The sequence below is a fragment of the Elgaria multicarinata genome, chromosome 1, assembly GCF_023053635.1.
Source record: "Elgaria multicarinata webbii isolate HBS135686 ecotype San Diego chromosome 1, rElgMul1.1.pri, whole genome shotgun sequence".
Lineage (NCBI taxonomy): Eukaryota > Metazoa > Chordata > Lepidosauria > Squamata > Anguidae > Elgaria > Elgaria multicarinata.
Window position 1 is genome coordinate 139487427 of NC_086171.1, and position 24905 is coordinate 139512331.

Genomic DNA, 24905 nt, shown 5'->3' on the forward strand with positions numbered 1-24905 from the left:
AGAATGCTAGGAGTTGTAGGCCTTTTTTCTGTTTGAATGTGCACAGGATTGCTGTGGCACCCCGGCTGTGGAATGAGCTCCCTAAGGAGGTTCACATGGCACCTGTATTATATTCTTTTAGACGCCAGGTGAAGACCTTTTTATTCTCCCAGTATTTTAACAGTCTATAAATTAATTTTAACTTTGCTGTTTTAAATTTGTATCTCAAATTTGTATTTTTGCTGTTTTTATCTTGGTTGTGCTTTTATACTGTATTTTATATTATGGTTTTATACTGTTGTTTTATACTTTGAATTGTCTTGATTTTGTAAACCGCCCAGAGAGCTTCGGCTATTGGGCGGTATAGAAATGCAATAAATAAATAAATACCTTAAACCATTTTAAAGTGCAGGTAAAGGATAACATCCTTGAAGGCTTCTAGGTTGTGCCCTTCCTGCAAATAGAAAACCATCACAGCAGGACAAGGCCTTGGCTAGAATCTTTCTCCCTGACTACAGGGAATTTATTTTCTTTTTTGCGTAGACGGGGGAATATTTATTTGTGTTATGTCTCCCATTTATGATCTGAAGTGGTACAGTTAATTCTGTTTCCTCTTTCAGTGCATGTAGACCATAGGCATGTAAAAGTTAAGTTTTTTTCAGCCCCAAAGTAGAAGTGAGAGATGCCTATAGAAATCAGTGTAGAAATTCAAGATTTTAATGTAACCATAATTAGACACCAGTGGTCACTCCCCGTCCCCCCATCCCCCAAAAGGCAGAGGAAAGGCAGGAGTTCCTGCTCTGTCTAGATTGATTTTGTGTGGGGAAAATAACACTTTTTAAAACTTTTAAAACACTTAGAGCAATGCATCTACATGCAAATTAGTAGACAGAGAACTTCTGTGTGCAATTTGAGTGCTAGGATTAGGCTGGATTTGTACGGAGCCTGTATTGCAATGGAATTGCAAAGGAGGGGCTATTTTTACATATTTAGAAACTCCAAAAGAAATGTCATGCATGAAAGAGCAGGAACTCCTTTCTACTATGATGGCATAAAACTACCACAAGGTTGTTAGCTTCCAGATTAGTACAAACATTGTTGAATTGGAGGAGGTAATGTAATGCCTATAATTAAAGTTTTGTTGTGGGTAAAATTGCTAGGATATATTGAATGGAGTGATTGACATACATTCCTGAGAGATAATCCACTCTCAATTTTAAAGATCTCTTTGTCTGACTTCAGGCATTTCCTTTGCTATGATGTGAGGAGTGGGGGGTGGGGGCTTCCTTCAGTAAAGGCCCAGGTGCATAAACCAGTACTTTCATACCAGCTCCAGCTGCATATGGCCCCAGTACACCAGTACTCGAAAAATGCTTCATAGAACAGCCAGTTCCCTTATCAGTTATGAAAGTCGTTCAGAATACTTGCTGCTTGAGTAGTGTCACTTTGAAAAAGTGGAACGTTCTTAGCCCAGATGCTTTTTAAGAGCTTACGAGACCGTCACCCAAGACTGCCAAGGGCAATTCATCATCTGGAAAAATACATACTAGATTGACAACAAATTAAGATTTTTGTATATGTGGCCAAAGTATAAGTGAATATATTGTGCATTGTGGTTATGCTGCCCATTGTATAGTGCTTCAAGAGATCATTTTTTTGTCAGGGTTTCATAGTAATCATGTGGCTTAAGCAAATACTATGAGAATGTCAAGCAAGTTTTAGTAGAGGTGTTTGAAACAACCTGTATGCTCATCAATAAACAAAACTGTACTTTAAGCACTTTTGCCTCTTCCATTGACTAATTCTGTTTAGATGGATTATGCAGCATGGGATTTTATTTTTAAATGTGATGTAGCTGGCTCTCCAGTATTGGACGTTTTCTGTTGTTCACCCTAAACTATCACAACTGCATCTCCTGCAAGGATAAAACTTCAGTAGCAATTATATAGTACTAATAATTTGAATCTTTCCCTGTTGAGTTATCATGCATAATCTTCTTCTGACTATGAAGTGGGAGCATGCTCATCCTCAAGCTTTCAGCATATTTGTGCAAGGTGTGCCACAATTCTGTCACGGAATTTTTCTTTTCTGTTAAGATACTGGATCTGTTTTGTTTTTAGGCAATGGAATATAAGGGCTGGGCAGACACACTCTTCCTTATACAGTTTTCACTCTCATGTGTAATGGGGTAAGGATAATTTTAATTTTGTCTTTCCTGGTTTTCTCTCAAGAAACACTACCACGGTATTATCAACAACTTTATGGGTTAGTATGCCTGACTCTATCAGATGACGGAGCAGGCTAAACACACCAGCAGAAAATAACTGCTATAGATAATATAAATAACTGTTATGGAGATTATACAGTATCTGTATTCCAAGGGCTGAGTGCTTTGAATGCTGATACTGTGCTATTCTAGCAGAAAGTGTTGACTCAAGGTTCCACTACATTGAGGGTAGGCTGACTCCAGTCTTGCACATCTTATGTGGTTTGTACTAGAATCCTTGTGGTCTACCAGTATTTTAGATTTACAAAGCAAGAATATAGGCTCTTTTATGCCTTAACTCATCTGTCAAATGATCCATGTTATGCACTCTTCAAGAATATAATTACCTTGCTAGTCTCGGTCTATCTAATTGAACATTCTTTACCAAAATCTCAAAAAATGTACTATCAAATTTTGAATTTTTCTTTGCAGGTTTATTCTGATGTATTCAACAGTACTTTGCACTCAGTATAACTCTGCCCTTACAACTACAATCGTTGGTTGTATTAAGGTAAGCTCTTCAAATCTATACATCTGACAAATTGTAATACCCCATATTACAATTCTGTGTTTGGAATCTGGGGGAGAAAACCCCCAATACAATCCAGCCACAGTGTGCATCATATGTTGCACTGCTTTATAGGGAAGACAGGTACAGCAGAGTGAAGGATATCTTAGTATCTGTCCTATTGCCTTGAGTTAAATATGAAGAAGAGCCTGTGCTCTGCATTGAAGTCCTTAACTTGTGTCCAAAGTTATTCCTATTTAGAATAGTTCCATTGAAATGAATGGGACTTATGTTAGTATAACTTTAGTGTCAAATCTTTGTGTATGCATGAAAGAAATAGTGTCTTCTTGGATGCATTAATCTAAGTGTACATGAGAAAAGTTAAGCATGAGAAGGGGAGAAAAAGCAAGGGGAAACTTTAAACACTGGAAAGCTAAATATCTTGGTATTTCCCAGTAACTGCAATTATTTCTAGGATAATACTTTTAGGTAACCAGCTTCTTTCTATCTTGGGGTCAGTTTGCACATCACAACAAGCTACCGTGGGTTACTTAAGCCTTGGGGAATTGCGTGTGTTGGCCACCATTCTGAATATGCAAGCAGCGCTACTGGTGGTTGCCATGGCTTGTCATGTCATTCCAAGTGGGGCAGCGGGTGTTGTGTGAGGATTAAACAACCCTCATATAACCCATGGTCAGTCCTAGATTTATGTGATGGTTGTTTAACCCTCACACAACTCTCACCACCTGAGTTCACATGACACAACAAGCCATGGCAACAGCCAGCTGAGGCTTGCATATTCAAAATGGCAGCCAGCATGCACCCTGAGTGTTAATTGATGTGCAGTGGCTTATTGTGATGTGCAGACTAGGTCCCGTCAGCGCAGAGTAACATTTTTTCTTATGTTATAACCTCATATGAATTAAAATATACTTTGACACTTTATTTACTAACATTACTGCCCTCCCCCTGGGGAAAAATATTTATTTAAATATTTTGTCTAAAATCAGTCAATCATGTATTTTTATTTCCAGAATATATTAATAACCTACATAGGAATGTTCTTTGGAGGAGATTATATTTTCACATGGACAAACTTTGTAGGGTTAAATATCAGGTAAGTGCAATAAAGCTTATATCCTTTTTATAATGGGCAAATTAAGCAAGCATGTTAAGGAGTTGATAGGTAGGTGTTTATAGTTCATAACAAAATCGCAATCTCATACTCACTTATCTGGGAGTGAGCCCCATTTAACTCTGTGGAACCTCTAGATAAACATGTACAGGATTGTACGATAGTGTTCAAATAAAAATAGGGATTTTTGGAACTAGAATTTAGTTGGGGGAGACGTGAAATGAAACTAAACATATGCAACTAGAAAAGACACAAATGTTTTTATATATTGGTTGTATAGTTCAGGGAAGGCTTGCCTTGCTACTAGTGTGCATAGGCTGGGAGTTTGGTGGTGGGAGGGGCAGAGAAGCCCTACCTTTGCCTCCTTCTAGGCTAAGGATCAAGGTACTCTCATTTTGCTAGAGTTTGGCACAGTTTAAAAAAGAGAGGCTGCCAGCTATGTAATGTATTTGGCTTGCTGGAGCGTTTGACTATAGGTAATAATTTAGCTACTCAGTTGTGATACTTGACTGGTTAATTGACTTGTACAGCAATCCTAAGTCTGTTCCCCTATGTGGATCTGTTTTATGATTTTCATTTCCTCAAGTAGTGTGTCTGTTCAGAAATTACCTACTCCATGTATGTAGTCAAATATTTCCTATATATGGCCATCCCTACAGAATTGTAATAAACCGTGATTAATTTTCACTGAAATGTTCAGTCTCTTTTTTGCCATTAATACAGCTGGAATGGTAGCCTTAATAGAATTGAAACTGAGAAGTTTGTAATAGTTGCAAAGGGAAACCTATATACAGTGGGAGGAAATGCAAAACTGAATCCAGGAGAGGGGAGAGGCAGTAAGTTGTCACATATTATCAGAATCCTGTAAACTTTCTCTTTCCATATAATTCAACTCAAGTGCTGTTTTAAAAATATTAAGCACTACTTAACAGTTATCTCGGTCATTACTTATTTACATGAAAATCCCTGACATTTTCTCTCCTTCCAGTATAACGGGGACCAGTTATACTAAAATGTTGGTTGGCGTAAAGAAGGAGGTTTGAGTTCAAAATATATGCATCTTTAATCTAAAACCTGATGTCTTACAGTATTGCTGGAAGTCTGGTGTATTCTTACATCACCTTTACGGAAGAGCAAATGAACAAGCAGTCCGAAGCTAGCATCAAGATGGACATTAAAGGGAAAAGCTCTGTATGACAAAAGGGTTACTTATCGAATGTAACTCTTGCTCTACAGCAATGATTGCTGACAAATCAGTAGAATATGCAGTATCTGTGAATGGAACTATATGAGTACTTCGCATTTGCACAATCTGAAGATTGCTGCCTTTTAAAAAGAGGATTAGATATTTATAACTGACTGCACAAAAAATGTACAGGTGGTTAATACCAGGCTGCAAGGATTTTTTTTAAAAAATATCGAACCATCTGGGTCCAAATACTTCTAATGCCACAGTATTAATAATTTTGGGTCTAACAAGAACATTGCTAGCTAGAGTTGGATCCAGCAAGAAAATATGTCCTAAATATTTCAGAATCAAGTGGGACTACTGGGCAAATGCTCATGACTTTCACTTGCCAAAAAGCTCAATCTGAACTGCAGTTTCTCTAATGTCACTCAAGTTGGTATCAATGAAATGTAATTCAAAATGAGGTTGTTTTCCATATTTCATTGGTGTGTGTGCGTGTGTCTTTGTCTTCTGAGGCATAGCCTTTTCAGCAATTGGTAGCAAGGCTATCTTGTCTATAACTGTAGTCACAAAGGGTGCAATTTTGATGAATTTGGGGCTTATCTATGTCACATTGAAATTAATAGCTTCTCTACACATTGTTAAGCACTTGAGTGGCATTAAATTCAATGGTATTTAGGTGTGTACCTTGTCAGAAATTCTGGCTTTAAGTCTTCATAGAACAGTAAGCAGCTGTTCCAGACAAGGATCTAGCAAGCATAGGAGCATTTTTCAAAAGAACAAGGGTTTGAATGTGAAATACAAAATACAATGCTAAAATGTACATCCTACTCATGGGTTTACACACCCATGTTAAGTGTTTTCTATGTATGGTGTAAACTTTGCAAATCTTGAGTTCTTCAGAGCTTAAAATTTGATCTAAGATTCCATACAGAAAAAATCACTTGCCAATTTACCAGAAAAGCCATCTCACTGCCTTCTCTAACCCATCCCCCACCAGCTTTCCATCATTATAAACTCATGACAAGAGAGAATAATCAATCAATTAAAAAAGATATAGAAAGAGCAAAAGAAAAGCAAGTTTAGTCAATGAAAAGAAAAGTTATGCCAATCCAAAACCAAGGGGACATGGATAGGGCTCAGTTCTAAAACAAAATCAATGAACTTCTGCCAAACTATACTTCTCTATTAAATATTTTTTTTCTTTCCTACAGTGCTCCAGTGTGATTTCCATCTATTGATCAATAAGGCAAGAGGCCAATATTGCCAATGCTATTCTTCCTCTCCAAAAAAACACATTAAATCTACAAATTGCTATATTTAGAAAGCACCCAAAATCAAATGGTTAAAAGATAAGGATAGTGCAGTAGATAGGGTTATAACAAAGGTTTACTATCTCATGCACCAATTAATACTTAGGGATGGCTGTGCTGCATCTGGACAGGATTTGCCTTGATGGCTGGACCTTGATGGCAGTTGGCTACACCTAAGAAAATAAATATGGGATCGACAGGATCAAAGCAGAATCTTCCAATAAATCAAGTACAGATTATGCCATTCACCGAAGGGGGCAGCCTCGGTAGACCATGCAAGTTCTAAATAATTGCCTTATCCCTATGGATATTTATAAAGCACAACAGCTGTATGAGGTATTATATTACAAGAAATAACATAATTAAAAGAGAGATTCTAAAGTACTGTTATTTTCAAGCCCAAATTTTAAAATCTAGTAAAGCTACAATTGCACATATTGCCAAGTTACCCTTTATTCCTCCTGAAGCTGTAGAAAGAACATTAAATTTTTTACTCAAAACGCTGAGACAGTGAATGGATTGCTTTTCCATGGCAGTCTTTCCATAACTTTACACTGCCTTCATTACAGATACTCCCCTCAGAGGTCAGCTAAATGTGTGAAAGGGGGCCTGAGCAAGTACTAACTGATTTTTCAGAGTGACTTGGCAGTCAAAACTACTAAAGTTGGAGTCTTGATGAACATTTAGAGAAAGTGATGGCAGTGCCACCCAGCTCTCCAAAGTTATTAGTAATATTATATATTAAAATGAAGTTATTTGTAATACTTCCATCTGCTGCTTCCACTTACCCTGCCACAGAAATTTGTGCAGCAACAGGGTGAAAAATGCTTTAGAAAGGAAAATGGGCAGCGTGATAGCAGAAAGGGGCCATTTGTTTTATACATAGTCCTTTTGCTGCCATTGCCATGGCATGTTGGCAATTTTCCATTTTAAAGGTTTTTTCCATCTGCCACAAGTGGGGGTTGTGACAGGGCCGGGTCTGGGGCACACAGGGGCTACAGGTCGTGTATTACCCACTCCTCAGTATTAAGGCATCAGATATGTTCCACTTTATTTTATACCCAGAGAATCACCAAAAAATTCTGTTTAATCAGGGATGGGATATGTGTTTCAAGATCTACAAGCAACAGAAGCACTTAATACAATATAAGTAGGAGCCTAAATCCAATTCTTACCACTCTAATTATGTGCTGCCTGTCACATCACACGCTAGTACAATTAAAGCTAGGTAAAAAAGCAGGGGTTTTAATGGGGCAGCCCTGTTTGATACCCCTTGACAGATGAATGGGATCTAATTCAACAGGTAATAATTTTACAGACTAAACATATGGTGGTAGAGTAACAACAAAGAGTTGTATAAAGGCTAGTGGTAATTTGTGGAAGCATGATACAAAAACTTCCAGTGTAGTTTGCCAAGCCTTTCCCTGTATCCCCAGGGAAAGTGCCTTTAACAGCAAGAACATAAAAAAAACCTTGCCAATACTACTTGTTCCCTAGCTGGAGGGGATTAATCTTGTTCAAGTTGAATGTAAGAAACGGAGCTGTCTCTGGACAGCCAGATTAATTAATACACTATACACACCTAACTTTCCCTGGACTGCACACTAATTCATACATTTAAGATTGGATGTATCATTTTCCTTCAGTGTCTCAAGTCTCATTTAGAAATATGCCATGTTGAAGGAAATTTGGTGATAGTAGCTAAGCAGACTGTAATATTTGTTTTGTGTGTGTGTGTGTGAGATCCTTCTGCTACTTGCTCATCTATTATTTCTACAGTGCTTAAGCTGTGCTTTGCAATAAAGTCTGCATTCAGTCCCATTGATACCCAAGGGACTTTGCTAGGTTGGAGAGGCAAATGCGCATTTGGAACCCTATGCTGGGGAAGGATATGGCTTGTGGGGCTGGAACATATAAGCAGTGGGCAGAGGAAGGATTTTTGCACCCTCTTAACTGCTCAAAATTCCCCCTCCCCACGCTTCTTTTCCTTATGAAAGTATTTGTGTGTAACGTGTAGTTAACCTCTTAATTGGCTTATGGATGAATACTAGAGAGAATCAGCTTACAGGCATGGCTGTGTAAACTCTATAACAATAATAATAAAACTCTATACGCAGTCAATCCAGATTCTGCACCAAGAAAGGCTGAATTATGTGAAAATGATAAATTATCTTTATCCTGCAGTACGTACTACGTTGCATAAGTAGACTGGTTTTACTTGTTGGTGGAGAAGCAAGGAATAAAACTAGGTAGTACTGTCTTTTGAGATTGTGGAGGGAAATGCCTACAAGCATATTTTCACAGTCAAAGTCTAGAAAGTTTCAAGGAGATGGAGCCATTACCATATTCTTTCTCTGTATTCCCCATGGAATTGGTTATATGTTCAAGTCTGTTTATAAGCTAAATCAGAAGAACAATGTGATATGTGTGATTAAAAAAACCCATAATGTTCCGAGTAGTTGATGATCTTTTTCATCTGTTGCCAATCCATCTCTTGTAGTGCTTAGAATTTGAATATTCCTTTTCTAAAAGGAATATCCTTAAAAGGGGGATAAATCAAGGAAATTTTTAAGATCAAGGGAGTTGTGCAATGATAATCCAACACTCACATTTTGGTCTTTATCTTGTTTTTGAGGATTGTTAAAAAAGCCAGTATTTGAGGAAGGGAAGTGCTAGTTCATACAGTCTATGTCAAGGATGCAGAACATCCGGACTATGGGCAGAATTAGACCTGCCAATTCAGTGTGCAAAGGCCTCAAGCAAGGCCCTGTACCCTGGAGAAGAGGGGCAGGAGAGAAACTGAGCTGCAGCATTGAAGGGTACTCCTCAAGGCACTGGCTGAGTCTACTTTGCTCTCCCTCACCTTCTCCAGTTGATTCAGGATTCAGCTGGTGCCTGTGTACTTGAATGGAATACTTGGAGGAACGCTTTAGGCATGAGCCAAGTGATTTTCTCTGTGTAGAGAGGCATGTCTCTGTAGTTCTTTATGGAATAAGGGAAAACCAGGCTGGCTGAGGCCAGGAGGGAGGGCTTCAGGAAAATGCTACCCAGCCAGGGGGCTGGGGTCTTCCCTGTTTCAGCTAGCAGACCCTCCCCCAAACCACACTTTAAATGTCTGAGGACTGTTTTGGAGCAGCAAAGTTTGAGAACCCTTGTTTGATTGTCATGGAAATCCATGGTTGGAAGTGCTTTGTGCAAACTTGGATCTCAGACATTTATTAAAGGTTGAGAACAGGATAAACCATGTCCTTGAATATTAGAGACCCACCTCGCTATCTGAAGTTGACATATCATACCACTTCTATGGTTTAATTTTAAATACCACATTCCCATCCATTGACTTAGCATGTGGTGTGCATTATGAGTCTGAGTTGCATTTTTCATACATAATTATTTTGAAACAAATTTACCTTTGCAGAGCCTGAAATTCTGTTGGGCTCTTGTATTTTCTAGTAGAGAAAGAGAGCATGTTCAATTCTGGCATTTTCAGTTAAAAGTTTCTTGGGCAGCAGGGTTAAGACAGCCATCTACTTAAGATTGTGGAGAACATGGAAATTTTCTTGCTGTGAATTTATATACTCAGAGACTCCCAGAGGGCATTCCTTATCCTTGGGATTGCGCCTCCCTGTGGTGGTTGTAGGCAGGGCCAAACCTGGTCTTTAGGGGGAGGAGCCACCTACATCTCCCAGACCGTACTGACAGAAATGAGAACCCTTCAACCCTGTAGCTAGAAGGTAATAACAAAGAACTGCACCCAACAGGAGTAAATGTTAAGCCACTGATACGCAATATTGAACTCAAATCCAGAGAGTTGGATGGGAAAGGAACGGATTCCAAGTCCCCTGCCTGCCTCTATACATGCATGGTGCAGGCAGAAGCCATAATCACCCCAGCCACAACTCATGGCACTGATCTTGCAAGGGCAGATGGAATGCCATCTGGGAATTGCTGAAAGCAGATTTGCTCTAAGTAAATTTCTGTTTTCTTCAGAGGCTTCCAGAGAGCATTATTTATCCTTGGGGAATAGCACAGCCATTAGGGAGGGCCACTGAAGATTCAGTGCCTTGAGGACCCACCACTTTCTGCAAAATATTTCTCCAAAATGCAACATTTGCAGAGGATGCCGCTCAATATTTCGTGAAGGTGAGCACTGAAACCCAAGTTGCAGCCTTACAAATGTATTAAGAGTGGAAAACCCCTATGAAACCTCAGGCATAGCTGCCATCTGGAAAGAATAAGCCATGACCCACCCACCCACCCACCCCAGGAGATTTTCCCTATAGCCTTGTATGCCAAGGAAACACACTCTTTTAGCATCTAGAAATTGTGAACTTCCAAGACTTTCTGTCCCAGTTTGGTAGGATGAATGGACACAAAAAGTGACTTAAGCCCCTATGTTCAGTTCTCCTATTCAAATAAAATCTAAATGCCCGTTGCATCTCCAGGGTGTGCCAACTGTGTCCCATGGTGCGAACAGGACTAGGGTGAAATGGTGGGAGACAAACTTGAGACCTATGAATCACTGAATTAACTTTCAGAACAAAAGATTGGTCAGTCTGAAGTATGACCTTGTCAATGTGAAAAACATAGTTGGGGGTCAGCTGAGAGGGCCTCAAGTTCCACACGCGCCACACAAAAGTACTAAGAACACAGTTTTAGGGTTAGTAATTTCAGAGAGCACTTAGCTATATGTTCAAAGGAGCAACCCATGAGAGCTGTCAACACCCAATTACAGTTGTATATTGGAAAACAATGGACAACATGTGGATTTAACAGAAAAATCTAAGAAAATGCTTCAGATCTGGATAGGTTGAGAGGGGTTTTGCTGATGAATCAGTACATGCAATATTGAATGAGCTGGATGAGTGTTGTTAGCATAAACTAGGTTCTTACGTTCAGATTTGCAAGACCACATGGACTGCAAATTAGGTGATCATAATCTTAAAAGAGCTGTGCTATAGTTTATTCTACTGTGAATCTTTGTTGTGCACTAAAGCTGGAATTCTATACCCCCTTACCTGGGAATAACTCCATTGAGCACATTGGGACATACTTTTGAGTAGACATACCTAGGATTGCAATCTAAGTAACTTAAAATGCACTACATTGAACTTTCACCATGTAACATACCAACTGAATTGTGTTCCGGTTTGAAAGCAAACATTTGGTTCTGCATCTGTTTAATTTTGCACAAAAATTGTTGAGTTACCCCCCTTTTAAGACTAAGCTGTAAGTACATGATTGGAGTAAGGAATTGTGTATCTCTTTTTTCAAATGTCATTGCTGCAGAGCAGCGTCTTTCAAGTAAATCCAATATATGGGCTGCATGTGGCTTGCACTGCCACCAAATTTCCCATTGTGGCAAATTTGGGTTCTGCAGAGTGAGGATTGGCAACTGGATCCCTAGAAATTGCCCCCTGATTTATGGGGAAAACCAACACAACCCTTTAAAATGTATTCACTTACTTGTAGTATGGTGTCATGCAGGGTCATGTCTGTTAAACGTTAAGGCTCTAGCATCCATGTGTGGGATTACTTACCATGCAAGCTTTCTTGCTTTGTCAACTTTTTCCCTTGCATCAGACAACTGCCAAAAACTACCAACTGAAAAAAACTCATTCACAGAGAATTTATGCAAGTATTGTCTGTGTGGATATGTAGTTTTGCGTGGTCTTATAGCAGAATAAGTCTGGTTTGACAAGTTCTGAGGCATCAGTCACAAATTCTTGTCAGTCTGCTGTACTGAGGCAGTTGCTCTCAGGGTACTTGTTAGAGAGAATGTTACTTTTTAATCTACTGGGTAGATTTACTGTCATGTAAAATAGCTTGAAGTGCATTTGCATTTTGTAAAATGTACACTTTTTAGTGCCAAGTTCCAGAAGATTACTTACACTGGGAAGGTAAACAAAATTACTAGTTTATTTTCTATGCTATTAATCTTTATTTTTCTTATATGGAATTTATTTACAAGATTGAGCATTCTAGTATTAAGGGTAAAGTTTTTTTAATTGTATGTTCTGTAGACTTTATATATTGTAAGTCAGATGACACCAAAAAAATTTATGTACATATGTATTTTTGTACTGGCTTAAAAATAAATTGAGACAATTTCTCCATGTCTCCACTTTTAAAGTAATTCTTTTTTTATACTGCAGCGGGAACAGTTTCCAACCTAAGGGGAGGGGAGGCTGCATGCCAGCAGTGGTGTAGCTACCGCACTCTAACACTACACACCATATTCTCACTACCACCACAACTCTCTCTCTCTCAGTCACACAAACACACGTCTTATCTTCAATCAACTGTACTTTCAAAATCACTATCAGTGCCCCCAGTGCTGCTACATGATGGTAGTAACATTGGGGATTGACGATCCACCCCAATCATAAGATTAGTTACTTGGCCTCACATTTTATCCAGCTTTTTCAATTACTTGTATATGATTATCTTATATTAGCCTATGTACATCACAGGAAAAGGATATACCAAGGTATCGCTTCATTTACATATTGAACCAGTAAATTATTCCACCTCCTCTGTTCATGCTCCAGGGTTTTCTATAAAGACTTTATAACCAGATACTTTACTAATTTTTTAATTTATTTATGGTTATTACTAACATGATTGGATATTGAATACTATTTTTTTTTTATTTATGGTTATTACTAACATGGTGGGATATTAAATGGTACACAATATAATCTGCATAAAGCATGATTTTAAATTCATATCTCAGAGAGAGGATATTCTTTAACATCCACATTGTAAAATTATTACAGGAGAGAAGGTGCTGTATAAATAAACAGGATCAGATGACAACAATACGGTCTGCATCCAAATTTCCTTTGAATTTTTATCAGATTTTCATTCCAGTAAAGCATCACATACTTTTTTCTACATCTCTACAAAATATAGAGAACCATGGATTTTTTTGCTTGAGTCAGATCAATCAAGTTGACCATTTTCTTGAAGTTCCATGACAATTGCTATCTTGCTATATATCCTGATTGATCCTCCATTAAAACTTTGTAGAACTTTATTAACCCTCAGCCAGTATAGTTAAAATATTTTTGTAATCTGAATTCTCTGGCCTTTAGAAAACCTGCTCACTCCCCACCATCCTGGTTTATTTTCAAAATGAAACACTTTTGTTTGAAGTATAATAGGGACGTAGCTGCTGAATACGGTTAGATAAACCTCACTCTATCCCTGACACTTTCCATTCTTTATTTCATACTCTCTGTACCTCCACTTCTATGACAGAATTCAGTTTTAAACTTCACTGACAAATTAAATATATATTCCAAGTGCAAGGTCATTTTAAGAAGTACTACTGATTAGTCCACATATTCCATAACTTGTTAAGATTTTTGTAAGATGCTCTTAAAAGAAATAGAAGTTCCACTCTTAAAATTCTCAACAGTTGTATTTATGTAAGCAATATGTTTAAAAAAATACTTTAATAAGCTTTTTTCAGAATTGCAGACAGGGGAGCTAGGGCAGGAACACAGGGATTACCAACAGTGCAAAAGTACTATGTGAAAAATTTATAAAAACTAATTTGCAAATTTTTAGATTTCTTTCAAAATATCACTTTAAACCCTTTTATAAAGCCAACAGTCAGACCTGTTGAATTGAAGGTTTGATTCAGACTGCGCACAATGCACTTCATGGATCAGGACACAATAGTGCTTAAAAATATACATTACAATTACTATACACAAGCTGCACTGACTTCTCAATCCAATTTTGGAAGAAAGAATTCATCTTTTCCAAACTGCATTGAAAGTTTCTTGAACAGGTTACTATATTACTAGAATTTTAAATATTACTACTAGTGCAATGTCTTATCAAGTTATAGTGGCTGCATTTTAAAGAACATGAATAAAATATTGTATAAACACCTGCATAAACAAAATGCACAAAACAATTAAATACTTAAAAATGGCTGAGCATTACATATTGATTACGGAATGTCAGGACTTTTCTTAGGCATACCATTAAAGTAAAGATAAGATTAAAGATAAAAGTAAAATGTCTGAAAATGTACACAGTGCTATATTTTACTTACAAGCCTGAGAACAATATACTTATAAACTTTCCTATGAACTGTTTCTTGCAAGCATATCTAGCTTGCAAAATATATAGATAAGGAACAGAAAAATAATTTTTCAAAATTGCAATAAAATTTCTAAAAGCATTGCACTGCCTTGCTCTGAAACACTTTCTAAAGACAATCTTTGATATGAGGCTATAAAAACTTTGGATTCCCATATTAACAGAACTGGAATTTGTCAGCCATGGCACCTTCCTAAAGTAGTAAAATTCACAAGATTTAAGGATTTCATTTATAGATCTGCAGATTATGCCTATCGAAATACATTGCTATTGAGCAGTGGACAATAAATATTAGCCCTCTAGTGTTAAAACACAGAATTCACCAGGACGTTTCAGGAGAAAGCAGTGGGCTAAATTAATAATTAAAACGCTTCAATGATGTCTACAAAGAAATTGTGTTGGGGCCCCTCAAAAGGCTAATGGGATTCATAATTAAAGACCAAACACTGGACATTTTGCCAAGTTAAGCCGTAATCAGGTCAACTTGAACTGGTTGTAATTTGTCAAGTGAGCCTTGAGACAGGTAGATTGTTTAAACTACTATATAGCAAGCCTGATGCAAGATCCAAAATGATACTTCTTATGAGTCACTTTACATGGCAGCTAGGGACTGACATGCTAAACCTCCATTATGGCCATAATCCAAATCCTTTCATAGATGCAAATCATGGCTAGTGGGCTAATTTCCACCACATTGTCAAGAATTTATTTCTAGCAAATCCTTTTTTTAAAGTTACCAGGCCTTATGGTACCTCATACATGTGCATATTCATAGACACAAACATATATATGAAGTTATAACTATTCACAAAGACTCTTCTGCTTCCTAAGAAGCAGCTGCAGCATGAATCTAAGTAGATTCCTTGGATACAAGATCAGGCCCCAAATGCGAGCTGTGCATTTGTTTCTCATCAAGGCAGCCAGAATTATTTGACTCATTTCCTAATTCTACTTTGCTCATTGAAATGTAAAAATAAATTGATGAATAATGTAATGCTTGGCCTTGGCTAAAAATATTTAGCAACATTAAAGCATTTAGCTGATTTTAAGGTTGTCTCATAAAAATAATTCTGAAAATAAAATAAAAGCAAGAACAGTTGTGCAATCATAGCATCATGCTAAACTCCAAAAATTTAAGTCACCATTCGTCCCAAGATAGAAGTTTTAAAATTCTGATATTCATAATTGGGTGTGAATTTTAAATGTGTAAAATTTGTTCTGCTTTCTGAATAATGACTTCTTCTTTTTTTAATAAAAAAGGCTTTAGCAAACTAAATGAAGCTGACAGACTCCTTAGAAGATCAACTCTCTCAAAAGTTTACCATACTGTACAAGTTATGAAAATTACACACTTGTTTTTAGAAATGACAGCTCAATCATGACTTAAGTAAAAATCTTTCAAAGGCTACAAAGAATCTGGAAAAATACAGGAAGTATTTCTTATATCCAGATAATATAGAAAGACATCACTGATGTCAACAATTTTACATATACAAACCTGACTTGGTTTATTTTAAAATATTTCTATATATATATATATTTGTAAATATATATAAAAATATTCTCTCACATACAACTTTCAGGATCTACAGACATTCCTTAACTGTCCAACAGTTTGCTTCCTGTGGACTGAAGATCTCAATTCGGCTTTACATTTTAATATCTCATCTTAAGGAATTTGAAACAGGCTACTTTCCAAAGTGTATTTTGCACAGTAGTTTTAGTGCTCTGGAATAATTTGCAGAGAACTGCCTGTAAAACAGATGTTTTCCTTGACAGGCTAAGCAGGAAGCAGCACTGTTCAACTGAATGTTTCCCGTCCACTGTATTTGCTTCAGTCAGAATTAGGAAGCAACCAAAATGTATTCCAAAGTCTCAGTAAGTTCTATTAAGGGATTTGAATCTGTAAAGATAAACCTATCAACCCTGAAAATTTCAGACACCCCAAAAATTACTTGAAGGAATGAAACCAAACATTCAGTCATCCACACTCTCCTGTTCTTCAAACTTTCCCTGGGCTGCTGCTTCTTGGAAAATCTCTGAAGAACCTGGACACTCTTTTTCGTTACTGTTGATTCGCCTCCTCTTCACAGGCCTTTCATTTTTTTCTTCAAAATAATTTTCACTCCTTGCATTTGAATGAGTGGATTTAGAATGATTGGAAAGATTTTCAGTTTCATATCCATTTGTGTCAAAATCCCCAAGAGGCATTTTTTTGCCATTTGGTCCATTTAGGTGCAACCCTTCAATTTTTACTTCTTCTTTACTTGATAATTCACCTGGCCCATTAGTGGAAACACCTACAATTATGGGGGAAATAGACGAATAATATGAAATAGTAAATGAACAATTTTTTGAAACAATCTGCTCTGTTTAAAACTGCTGACTGGCATAATAGTAATAAAGTATTGTTGGAGTTGCATTGCATTGTTATTTATTACAGTCACAGACCAGCAAAATCAACACCAAAACATGCAAAGGATAGATAAAAAGTGACATAAAAACAAAATACAGCTTGGTGAGTTGCTTCTCTCAGAAGGATTGCAATGTTATTTTTCTAATAACATGAGAAACTTAGAGACCCTTTCAGTAATATGGGAGGACACATCCCTTAAACAGATTAATACCAACGTTGTGGGGCTACATCCAGAAAAGGCTGTTAATAAAGGAAAGATAACTTTTTTCTGCATTCCTCATGTTACAGTGCAAAATGACATGTTCAACAGATTCTATTGCTCCAGAACCACAGGGACATATCCGTTCATTAACCAGGATTTTACTAAATCGTCCTAGTAATGCTGATGGCAACCCATTAAAGCGAGCAAGGGTAAATGCTCTCCTATACTTGGGAATGGTTAAAGCATACAGATATGAAGCTGCTGTGAGCCCATAGTTATTAAAATTATTGTAGAGCAGTGGAGAGCAAGATTTGTTAGCAGCAGTTCTTAAATGCTGTAGATCTAGATCTATTAGTCTTTGAACAAGAAGAGATTGGGCCTTCTGGAGCCCACAGTTGCCTACGGCTTCCACAGAGAAGCCCAGCCTAAGTAGCTTCTTCTCCATCTCTCTCATCCAACGAGTGACATAGGAATCTGAGAGCAGTAAAAAGAGATAGCTACCAGGAGCTGCAAGGAAGTGTAGCCGTAGCCACCATTTAAAGGCCTCAATCCATACCTTGCATTCAACTGATCTAATACCCACTTCCAGATAAATAGCTGCGTTCCCCACACAGGAAGGGAGGCCCAGTAGTTTTCTAAGAAATACAGATTGGACTCTTTCAATTTGGGCATTAAATCCCAGTATCCAAATAGGAATACCGTAAGTAAGTTGGGCCAGAGTCTTAGCTTTGTAAATTTGAATTGCAGAAGGGATGAATTGACCACCTTGCATGAAAAAGAATCTTAGGATCAGCTGCTGGCTAGAATTTGCTGAATTAATTGTCTGCCTTCTTTGTTCAGACCAAGCTCCAGTGCTCTGCATTTGTATGCCTAGATATTTTATATGGGCAACTTGCTCAATGATATTCCCATTTAAAGTCCATCTGTATTGCTTCCGAGCTTTAGAGAACACCAAAACTTTCGACTTGCTATAATTGATAGTCAAACTATTCTCAGAGCAATAGGTTCCAAATGCAGAGAGTAATCGTTTTAACCCAATTCTAGAAAGTGATAACAGTACAGCATCATCAGCATAAAGGCACCTTGGTGTTGGACAATTTGGGAGCATGGGAATCAACACTACAAAGATAAGCCAAATCATTTAAAAATAGATTAAAAAGAAAAGGGGCCAAAACTGTTGGAGTTGCATTTTAGTCTTTATAGTTTCCCAGATGAGATTCCAGTATGAGACCAGATGATAGAGAGTGTCTCTAGATGCAAGGACTATTCACAAGTGAATTTTAAGAATCGAGTCATTATTACCATTTTTGCTAACACAAAAACAAAACAAATGAAATAAGATGCCCCATGATGTCACTGCAGTGAGATTTTTAAAATGCTTAATTTTAAAGGGGGAAAAAAAAGACCGAACTGATTATGGCATAAGCTTTTGTGGACACTGTCAGAGTTTGAAGCTTAGAGAGCTGGTGACAATTCAGGCATACAATACACATAGAAACCCTACATACCATTTTGATTGCTGTTGCTGGTCGTGCCGTCTTCTCTTTCTGAATGGCTGGTGCTGCTGTTAGACGTTGTGGGGGGAGGGGAGGGCGCACGGCTGGATGCAGCACTTTCACTTTCATCTAATAGACGATCCATGTAATCCCTTCACACAAAGAAAGCAATCATCCTTCAGAATGGATGCTACTCATATTCATGTTATGCTACAATAATTGTTAATGTGTTTCCATAACAACCACCGTCACATTTTAAGTTGTGTGTAATTGAATTATATCTTCAAAATGTTACACCCAAATTCAAAGAACATGCATTACACGTACAGGGTTGGACAATACCCCCCCAAATTCTACAACTACTTTGTTCGGAATGTGGAATACAATGATGTATGACCTATGATCTTCATTTTCTGCTCAAAATACTTTAGAGCAGGGGTAGGCAACCTGGTACCCTCCAGATGTTCTGGACGACAACACCATATTCCCTGACCATTGGCCCTGCTGATTAAAGTTATGGAAGCTGTAGTCCAAAACATCTGGAGGGCACTAGGTTGCCTACCTCTGCTCTGTGCATAATTCCTGTAAGACAATTTTAGTGGAAAGTGTACATTTAAAGCGACAAGAGCACAGTCAATGAAAACATTATTAAATTTTGAAAGGACATCCATTGATCAAACAAGCTATACAACACATATTTGGAAACAATATATTCATATTTTACCTATATAGATTCTACTAAACATGAAGCCATACTTCATTAACTATATTATTTCTTGCCTTAGGAGGGACACCATCCATGAAATCCCTCTCCTGGAAGGCTTGCCTGATGTCTTTCTAGAGCCAGGCAAACCACTTTTTAAGTTACCGTGCTTTATATTGTTCTACTTCATGCTGTTGTCTGTTATGTATTTTATTACATTTTCTTTTTTCTTTTGCTCTCTCCTTGTTGCAACTTAATGTGTTTTTTGCTGATAATTGTTTAAGAAAATTTAATAAATTTATTTTTTAAAAAAAACTCACCTACAATCTGTACCCACTTTTGCATAGTGCTCTGTTCCCTTCATTTGACATGTCATCTCTAGGTACTGTAGCACTATCAGATATGTTCACTGCTTTCATGACCAAAAAGCAGTACAACACCACCACCCACCACTAAACTAGTACAAGTGTGCTAGGAAAGGTAACGTGGTGTAGGGTTAGAGAGCTGGACCTAGATCAGAGAAACCTTGGTTCAAATCCCCACTCAGCCACAAATCTTCCTGGGTGACCTTGGGCAGGCACCATCTCTAACCTTTATACTATCCTTGATCTTTGCAGGAGTAAAAAAGAAAAAGAAAAAGAAAAAAAAAAGGAACAAGTGGGCAGAACAAAGGAGTGAGAGCTCTTCTAACTCTTAGAACACAGTATAGGATGCTGATAATGTAGGAGAGTGGAACAGACTGAGAAAAAATATGCATTTTCCATTTCCAGATAACAGGAAAACATCTAGTTTTCTACTGATTTTACTACACAGCAAAAGATAAGTAACATGGCATGTAAACCGAACAGCTTACGTTACACCGGGATGCAGATTGTACTTCTTTTTACCAAATCGTGTCTGCTGAGCAAAGAAGTCATATCGTTCTGATTTTTTCCACATGTAATAAAATGCCACGCATTCTCCAACAGATCTTGTTCGTACCTATGAAAATGAGTAATCCAAGTACTTAATCTGCTTTCTATACAAAATTTATGAGATGTTCCCTAAGAAGTCCAGATTTGTAGTTTAGGGAATTTTCAAAATGGGAAATTTAGGAAGATGTGCAATTTCCCTGCCTCCTCCCTCCCAAACCACACCCTACTCTGGGCCTTGAAAAGCTAGATAGTTGCAAACAGCATTCTCTGGTCAGGAAATCTAATGTTACAGTGATTATCACTCTCCCCACTACATAATCATTTGTTAAATAAATAAGAAGACTAGTATGTGGAACACTCATCTAAAATAGTCCTTTACATGCTAAGCCTCAGGCAAAAATAGTGCAAACAAAATGTATTGCCTCTGGAAAAGGTGTCAAGCCTTATCAAGCTTGCAGGAGAGAATTCGATCACTGTGGAGCAATCTGTGTGAATGCCTGTATTGCGTCACTGTTTGGAAATAATGCTTATAGTGCTAGCGCAACCGGTAACTAGCCGTAACTAGCATTCCTGAATGGAACAAATCAGCAAAGTTTACAAAAGGGAATTCCAATGATCTGCAATGCTCAGTAGGCTGAGCTAGCAGGAATGGCTGCTAACACTGTGACCAATTTGCCCAGCACTTTGCAGACAAAATCGCTCAGATCCGCTCTGACTTGGATGCTATAGTTGATACAGACCCAGTGGAGGTAACTTTGGCACCTGCTTGTCCAGTATTATTGGATACTTTTCAATTTGTACAGCCTGATGTGGACAAGATCCTTGGAGAGGTGAGAGCCACCACATGTATGCTAGATCCTTGCCCTTCCTGGCTTATAAAAGCAGCCAGAGGAGGACTGGCTGAGTGGGTAAGTGGAGTGCCAAGGCAGGGTGCCAACCTGCCTGAAGGAGTTGGTAGTACGACCTAAGTTGAAAAAGCCCTCCTTGAGCCCCAATGTATTAGACAATTACTGACCAGTCTCCAATATTCCATTTTTGGCCAAAGTATTGGAGTGTGTGGTGGCCTCCCAACTCCAGGGATTCCTGGGGGAGATGGATTATTTAGATCCATTTCAATCTGACTTCAGACCTGATTATGGAATAGGAACAGCTTTGGTTGCCTTGGCATGACCTACGCTGGGAACTGGACAGGAGTGTGTCTCTGTTGGTTCTGCTGGATCTCTCAGCAGTGACCATGGTATCCGTGGCCACCTTACTGGGATGGAGGCATTGTTTTACAGTGGCTCCATTCCTTCCTGGAGGGGCGGACCCAGAAGGTGGCACTGGCCTATGGAGCCCCTTAGGGCTCTGTTTTGTCCCCCATGCTATTTAATATACACATGAAACCATTGGGGGTTTTTGGGGTGTGGTGCCACCAGTAAGTTGATGACACCCAATTCTACTACTCCTTTCCACCCAATTCCAAGGATGCTGTTTCTGTGCTAAATTGGTGTCTGTCAGCAGTAATGGACTTGATAAGGGCAAACAAATTGAAGCTTAATCCTGACAAGACAGAGGTGCTCTTGGTCAGTTGAAAGGCAGATCAGGGAATAGGGAATCAGCTTGTGCTGGATGGGGTTACACTCTCCCTGAAGACAAAAGTTTGCAGCTTGGGTGTACTCCTGGATTCAGCCCTGAGCTCGGATGCCCAGGTTTCAGTGATGGCCAGGAGTGCATAAGCATAGTTAAAACTAGTGCGCCAACTGTGCCTCTTCCTAGAGATGTCGGACTTGGCTATGGTGACACATGCCTTAGTTACATCCCGTTTGGATTACTGTAACATGGAAACTTCAGCTGGTTCAAAGAGCTGCAGCTAGGTTGCTGACCAGGGCTGGTTGCAGGGAACATACAACTCCTCTGTTAAAACAGTTCACTGGCTTCCGGTCTGTTTCCAGGCACAATTCAAAGTGCTGGTTATCACCTATTAAGCCCTCTACGGCTCAGGTCCAGGTTATCTGAAAGACTGGGGTTTTCATATGAGCCTGCCCGTGCTCTGAGATCTTCTAGGGAGGCCTTTTTCTCAGTCTCACCAACATCCCAGGCACGCCTGATGGGTACGCAGGAGAGGGCCTTCTCAGTGGCTGCTCCAAGGCTCTGGAACTCCCTTCCCAGGGAGGCTATGCTGGCTCCCTCTGTGCTACACTTTCGGAGGCAGGCAAAAACCTTTTTGTTTCAGCAGGCTTTTGGCACTACTCTGGACCTGTGTTAATATATTGGAACCCCCCTCACACATTTTAATCTGTTATTGTTTTTAAAAAAATTTAACATGTTTTTAATTTTACTGTAGGTTTAATTCTATTTTAACTTTTGTAAATTTATATATGTTTTAATCTTGTAAACCGCCTTGAGTCCCAGTACTGGGAAAAAGGCGGGATATAAATATATTATTATTATTATTATTATTATTATTATTATTATTATTAATAATAATAATAATACAGGAGGCTAGTGTTCCCTAGAGTAACCTGAAAACTACCGGAAACTAGCACTTCCACAATGAGACAGATCATTGGGACTTCCTATCTGTGAGCTCTGCTGACTTGTTCTATTCAGGAAATACTAGTTACATGTAGTTTCCAGTTGTGCTAGCACTTGTTCCTGCTACTGCAAAGGCAGCTTTGGATACTGCCCAATACCCTGATGACTGAATTCTTGCTGAAAAACCGATAAGAGAAAATTAAGCAATGGATTCCACATAATAGCATTTTAAAGCTGAATGTTCTTGGAGGCACAGGCTTATCAAGAGGCAGAGCTCTATACAATGGTCCCAGAAACACCTACCAGATGTGTATTCCAAAGACAAATATCTCAGACTGTTGGAAAGTCTAGTAGGATTAGTGGCATATTATATCAGCACTGGCTCCAGGTTTTATGGTGCCCTGGACAAAACACCCTCTAGTGGGCCCCCTCAGGCTTACCCGTCATAGCACTTCAAGGGCAGCTAGGAGCCACCATTGAAATTTCCCACAATGCCCCAGTGTGCTTGATGTAGCACCACTAGAGGGCATTGTTAAAATTAAAATGCCTTCCTGCAGACCCAAGTTTCAGAAGGTTCATAGCCAAGTGGGAATTAGAAGCTGGGTCTCCGAGTCCAGTTCAACACTAATTGCTATATCATACTGGCTGTCTGACAGAAGGAGAAACTAGCTTCTTTGCCTCTGAAGGAACCTTGATAGTAGGCAGCAGTAGTTGTTAGGCATCTAGTTTTAATCTTTACTCAATTCACTAACCTTGTTTGCTTGAATCAAATGAAAATCTTTTCCATAAGCCTTCAACCCTTGTTCAAAATTTCTACATTCTTCTTCTGTCCAGACAGATAGCTCCTCTGAATTAAGGAATATAAAATGCATACTAATAAAAAACTATAAGACACAAAAGGAAGCCAGCAATTAATCACAAACAAACAAAATTGACAAACTGATTCTAGTCTTTGATACAGGACCAAACTAAATTTGAAGAGAAATTATGGCTCAGTTCAGACAACACATTTCTCAATGGTGGTTTTAAAACTCCATGGTGGCGTTTTTACACCAACACTGAGAAATGTGTCGTCTGGTGGGAAAATATCATGCAACGGTGGAGGTTTTTTTAAAAAAACACTCCATGCAGAATATCCACACTGTGCAGCGGAGAGTTCCTGCATAACCATTGTGTTGTGTGCTGTATGGCAGGCTCCATGGAGTTTTCCGTTGCGTTGACTTTTCCCACTGGGTAGAGTTTCCTGGCAAAAGCGGCGAAAGGAACAAGTGCCGATTTAGGAGAGCCACCAGGATTGTTTTTTTCAGCAATGGCTGATGGGATACCATTGGGAAGACTGGGGGAAGAGAGATGGGAGAGGAACTGTCAATCAAACAACGCAATGAATTTTACTCAGCTCCACAGTAGCCCACAGTCACACAATGGTGGAGTTGGAACATGTTGTGTGAGGAGTACTGCCTAAAACCTCAACCGCTGAGTGGAATTTCCACACTGCATTGACTAACGTGTTGTCTGAACTGAGCCTATATGTCTTTTATCCACATTCCTGCCTCATTCATATAAAAAGTAAGCATGAGGATCTACATTTTACACAAAAAGGAGCACACAGGAATGCAGCAAAGCCGTACCTTGTGCTCTGATGTTTAAAGCATTTTTTCACCGCCCAGGTCACTGCAAGCATTGTAACCAGGCTGGGGAAAATGGATTAAAGCAGTAGAAGGCAGCAAGGTATTGCCCCCTTCCCCATGCATTCCTCTTTGTATCCAGAGCAGACACCTTCCATCTACTTTATATGTGAAAAGAGCAGCCATATACATGGCTATGTCATCACTGGGAATAATAACTGGGAATAATGAAAATATAGTTTTTAATAGGACTCGCTTATCTTGATAAAAATTAACAAATCTAAACCTCATGGCCTTCAGTACACAGCAAGGGTTTTTTCAATAATATGAAAACTATCTTAATTCCATTTACTAACAATAGGAAATCTCAAATGCTATCTAGTAGTAATTACTATATCTTTTCACCAAAATAAAATTGAGATCACACCTAGTTGTTAAAATACATTTGCTTGTGTGTCTATGCTAGCAATATACTGTGGTTTTAAGACAACTAAGACACTTTAGAAAGTATCGCCCAGAGGTAG

General features: G+C 38.5%; 2 protein-coding genes across 3 annotated transcripts in view; one reads left to right on the forward strand and one right to left on the reverse strand.

Annotated features, from left to right (window-relative positions):
* SLC35D1 (solute carrier family 35 member D1) overlaps positions 1-12508 on the forward strand; it is a 31391-nt gene extending 18883 nt beyond the window's left edge. The window contains exons 9-12 of the mRNA XM_063137688.1: positions 2100-2167; positions 2678-2756; positions 3788-3870; positions 4977-12508. Coding sequence (XP_062993758.1) covers positions 2100-2167; positions 2678-2756; positions 3788-3870; positions 4977-5085 — 339 coding nt within the window. The 3' untranslated portion in view covers positions 5086-12508. The remainder of the gene's footprint in view (positions 1-2099; positions 2168-2677; positions 2757-3787; positions 3871-4976) is intronic.
* A 1295-nt stretch (positions 12509-13803) lies between these two features.
* MIER1 (MIER1 transcriptional regulator) overlaps positions 13804-24905 on the reverse strand; it is a 43135-nt gene continuing 32033 nt past the window's right edge. For both annotated transcript variants that reach the window (XM_063137642.1, XM_063137633.1), the window contains 4 exons: positions 23509-23603; positions 20179-20306; positions 18635-18774; positions 13804-16808 (listed from right to left, as the gene is read on the reverse strand). In XM_063137642.1, the coding sequence (XP_062993712.1) occupies positions 16486-16808; positions 18635-18774; positions 20179-20306; positions 23509-23603 (686 nt within the window). In that variant the 3' untranslated portion in view covers positions 13804-16485. The remainder of the gene's footprint in view (positions 16809-18634; positions 18775-20178; positions 20307-23508; positions 23604-24905) is intronic.